General features: G+C 40.8%; 1 protein-coding gene across 1 annotated transcript; it reads right to left on the reverse strand.

Moving 5' to 3' along the window:
• Nucleotides 1-1,578: 1,578 nt before the first annotated feature.
• On the reverse strand, nucleotides 1,579-3,844 carry LOC129637122 (integrin beta-1-like). Its single transcript, XM_055561094.1, is given in 2 exon segments — nucleotides 1,579-1,812; nucleotides 1,814-3,844. Coding segments are annotated over 2 exon segments (2,265 nt in total).
• Between the last annotated feature and the right edge of the window lie 212 nt (nucleotides 3,845-4,056).

A 4,056-nucleotide genomic window follows, 5' to 3' on the forward strand; every position in this document is an offset into this window, starting at 1 on the left:
GGTGGTATTGGGTTATACTCAGGCACTTGCTCCTGCGAATATAATTTTTATTAATGGGAAAATAGTATTTTTGAATTTTGAACCTATAGCTTTAGTTACACACAAAAAATTCACATGACCCCACATAAATCTAATATTTATGCAATAAATGTGTTTATTTAATCTAAGTGTCTGTATGAATAGCACAGGGAACAAGTTCTCTTACTTGGATGCATGAGTTGTCAGTCATAGAACTGGTGAAGTTGGCTCTGAGGATAAAGGATTTTCAGAACATTTTCCAGGGGTACTGAAAGAGACTTAGTGCTTAAGTTGATAAATTTTAAAAGTTGTTTTCAGTGACTTCTGCACTAGGACATGAACTAGCTAAAGTGCTGGAAGTACTTAATTTTACAGGTTTAAAATTTGGACAATGTTCAATCAGGACTGTAGAGAATATAACCAATTGAAATTTTGAAATCAGGTGAAAAGGTCATGCCCTAGGACATTGGGAAATCCAAAAGCACATGTCTCTCAATTTTCATTTACTTTATAGCTACATGTCTCTAATCTTGACAAATAAGACTATTGGGAATAAATAATTTCTTTTTTTTAATATTTTAAGCATCTTTATTTAATAAATAACTTCACTAAAACAGCATTGTAAAAAGTGAACTGTTAAAATTAAAAGGCACTTAAAATAAGAAGGTGAATAGTATGAAACAAAACAGGAAACTCAAACAGTGAGAAGTAAATACACAATGGTCTGTTATAGCACTAATGGAAAGTAAGAAATGCTTAAGTGATAGCTATTGCATGAGCCACAGTACAACTTCACATGTTCAATAAAAAGGCAAATGTACAGCTAAAACATCAATGAAAAAGTACTGATTTTTTAAAAGTCTTACCCCCAAATTGCAAACAAATACATTAAATGATTAGAAGAGGTGATAAAAAGCACCAGGCTTTAAAAAGAAAATGAATAAAATAAAATTCACCCAGAGGTCCTCAATTTAGCAAATACTATGTAAATTAAGGCCTTTATGTAGATAATGCTAAATCAAGGACTTTTTGCAGAAAATTTCCCAAGACTTGAATTTACAAAGAGAAGGCATAAAAGTTCCCAAAATTAAGTAACTCTTAAAATGGCACACAGGTTTTAAAGCTATGTTTTCCCTTCCTAGCTCTGACTTTCCCCATGGCCTTTGCAGATCAAATATTTCACTATTTTACACCTGTAACTCCTAGCATACTCATCTTTCAGGTATGCCATCAGTCATGTCTAACAGGCAAATAGCAAAATAATACATTTAAAACGATTCTAAACTAGCTAGAAGGACATTACTTTGGATTCTGTATAACTGAAAAATGACATGTCTGCAAAGCTAGAAATCAGTTTTAACACTTAACAGAAAATCTTATACCATCCTCGTTAACTACTGCCTTTCAATCACTCTAGAAATACTGCTTAATCCAGTAAGAGCTGGATTTCACTAGTCCAGGAGAAAAGGTCAAAAAGGCACATTGTGACCTTAGATGACAAGGATAACCATCCTGTCTCAAGTCTTTTGTCAGTCCCTGGCATTGGTTATAACATTATTTTCAAAATAATAAAAAACTTTTCAAATTATACATATGGTACATTTTCAGAAGCTGCCCATGAGAGAACCACGGTGACACCGCGCTGAAGCTCTCACTGTGACTGGAAGCACTCTGCCTGCAGTGCGGTGGTCCACGCAGGCCGTGCTCATTCCCCTCGTACTTGCGATTGACAACAGTTGTCACAGCACTCTTGTAAACAGGATTTTCACCTGTGTCCCATTTGGCATTCATTTTTTTCCTTTTCAAATTTGGCAAATTCCTTTCTGTCATGAATGATCATTAAAAGCTTCCAAATCAGCAGCAATGCAAGGCCAATAAGAACAATTCCAGCAACCACACCTGCTACAATTGGAATAATGTCTGGACCAGCGGGGCACTCTGGAGTCTCTACAATGTGAACAGTGGCCTCATTGTTCCCATTCACTGAATATGTGAAGTAGAACCAGCAGTCGTCAACATCCTTCTCCTTACAGTGGGACAAGGGATCCACCTGGCCTGGCTGGGGCAATTTGTCCCGATTTTCAACCTTGGTAATGTTGAAATGTGAACATTCCTGAGCACATGTGTCTTTCTTTTCTCCTTAATTGAAGGCTCGGCACTGAACACATTCTTTATGCTCAGCACAGACTCCAAGGCAGGTCTGACACATCTCACAGGTTGGCCCTTGGAACTTGGGGTCTGTACACTTACAGGCACCACACTCGCAGACGCCGCGGCCATTGCGGATCTGTCCATAGACGGCCATGCAGGAAGTGGTATCCAGAGAACAGTCACAGGCGCTGCCGGTGTAGTTAGGGTTGCAGTCACACACTCGACACTTGCAAACACTATTTCCTCCACATATTAAGCCATTGGATCTATCACAGTTGAAATTATCACACTCGCAGAATTTGCCAGAATAAATTTCATTTGTATTGTCCCTCTTCCTACACACACACTGTCCACAGACACACTCTCCATTGTTGCTACAGATTTCTGAACTGTTTTGTTTCCTGCAGTAGGCATCCATGTCTTCGCTGTTCACCTCATCTGTGCTACATTCACAGTGTCTCCCGACACGTCCCTCGTTGCCCCTGCAGGCCCCACACTCGAAGGTCCCATTGCCGTCGTGGCACTTGGGGCTTCCCGGGATGCCTTCACCCTGGCACTCACATTCACAGATGAACTGAAGGATAATCTCCACTTCCTCAGTGAAGCCCAGAGGCTTAATTTTAATGGTTTCAGAGTTCTTATTTGGACATTTATTTGCAGTTATGCTAATTTCAAATTGAACCTCATCCCCAATGGAAATATTAGAGCATTTTCTCCCATTTTCCCCTGTTCCATTCACCCCATTCTTGCAGTAAGACTTGTAATTTATTGTTACTCCTTCCGGTAATTTGCTGTTTTCCAAAATGACTTCTGAAGAAAGGTGATCTCATCTCATCTCATCGATGATCAACTGAATCACATTGCTGGAATTTGCAGATAATGTTCCTACCGCTGACTTAGGGATCAAATTTTTCAGTTCCTTGTAAACAAGCTGAAATTCTTCAGTAACTGCAAAAATCATCTGAAAGTTATTTTCGCTTAGTTTCTGGACAAGGTGAGCAATAGAAGGATAATCATAATAATGGCTCATTGCGTACACGTCGTTTTCCAGGTGACACTGTCCGTCATTCGGTAAAACAATGCCACCAAGTTTCCCATCTCCAGCAAAGTGAAACCCAGCATCCGTGGAAAACACCAGCAGCCGTGTCACATTCCTCCAACCAATCAGGGATCCACAAACTACAACTTGCATGATTGCATCAAAGCCACCTTCTGGTGAATCCAAATTTCCAGATATGCGCTGCTTACCAACAAGTTCATTAAATACGTCCCCTTTATCAGTAAGGCTGAGGACATTTTTGTAGATAAATGGGCTTGTGCAGTTCTGTTCATTTGTGCAAGGGTTCCTGAGTTTAGCTGGTGTTGTGCTAATGTAAGGCATCACAGTTTTCTCCACGAAAGAACCAAACCTGAATTTGTGCACCATCCACAATTTGGCCCTGCTTGTATCCCCACATGATTTGGCATTTGCTTTCAAACATCTATTTTCATCTGCTTGGCCAAACACACAGCAAACTGAACTGATCAATCCAATCCAGAAAATCAGTTGTAAATTCATCTTCTCCCGTGGCATCCGGCCTGCGCGGTAGGCTCGGCCTGTGCTCCGGGGTTCCCGCTCGGCCTCTCCCAAGCTGGCGTGGCCTCCCGGGCTCGGGCGGCCCAGAGTCTTTTCCATTGAGTCAACTCATCGCATGAGGTGGCCAAAGTACTGGAGTTTCAGCTTCAGCATCAGTCCTTCCAATGAATATTCAGACTAATTTCCTTTAGGATGGACTGGTTGGATCTCCTTGCAGTCCAAGGGACTCTCAAGAGTCTTCTCCAACACCACAGTTCAAAAGCACCAATTCTTGGGTGCTCAGCTTTCTTCACAGTCCAACTCTCACATCC

This window comes from Bubalus kerabau, chromosome 22 (genome assembly GCF_029407905.1).
Source record: "Bubalus kerabau isolate K-KA32 ecotype Philippines breed swamp buffalo chromosome 22, PCC_UOA_SB_1v2, whole genome shotgun sequence".
Classification (NCBI taxonomy): Eukaryota; Metazoa; Chordata; class Mammalia; order Artiodactyla; family Bovidae; genus Bubalus; species Bubalus kerabau.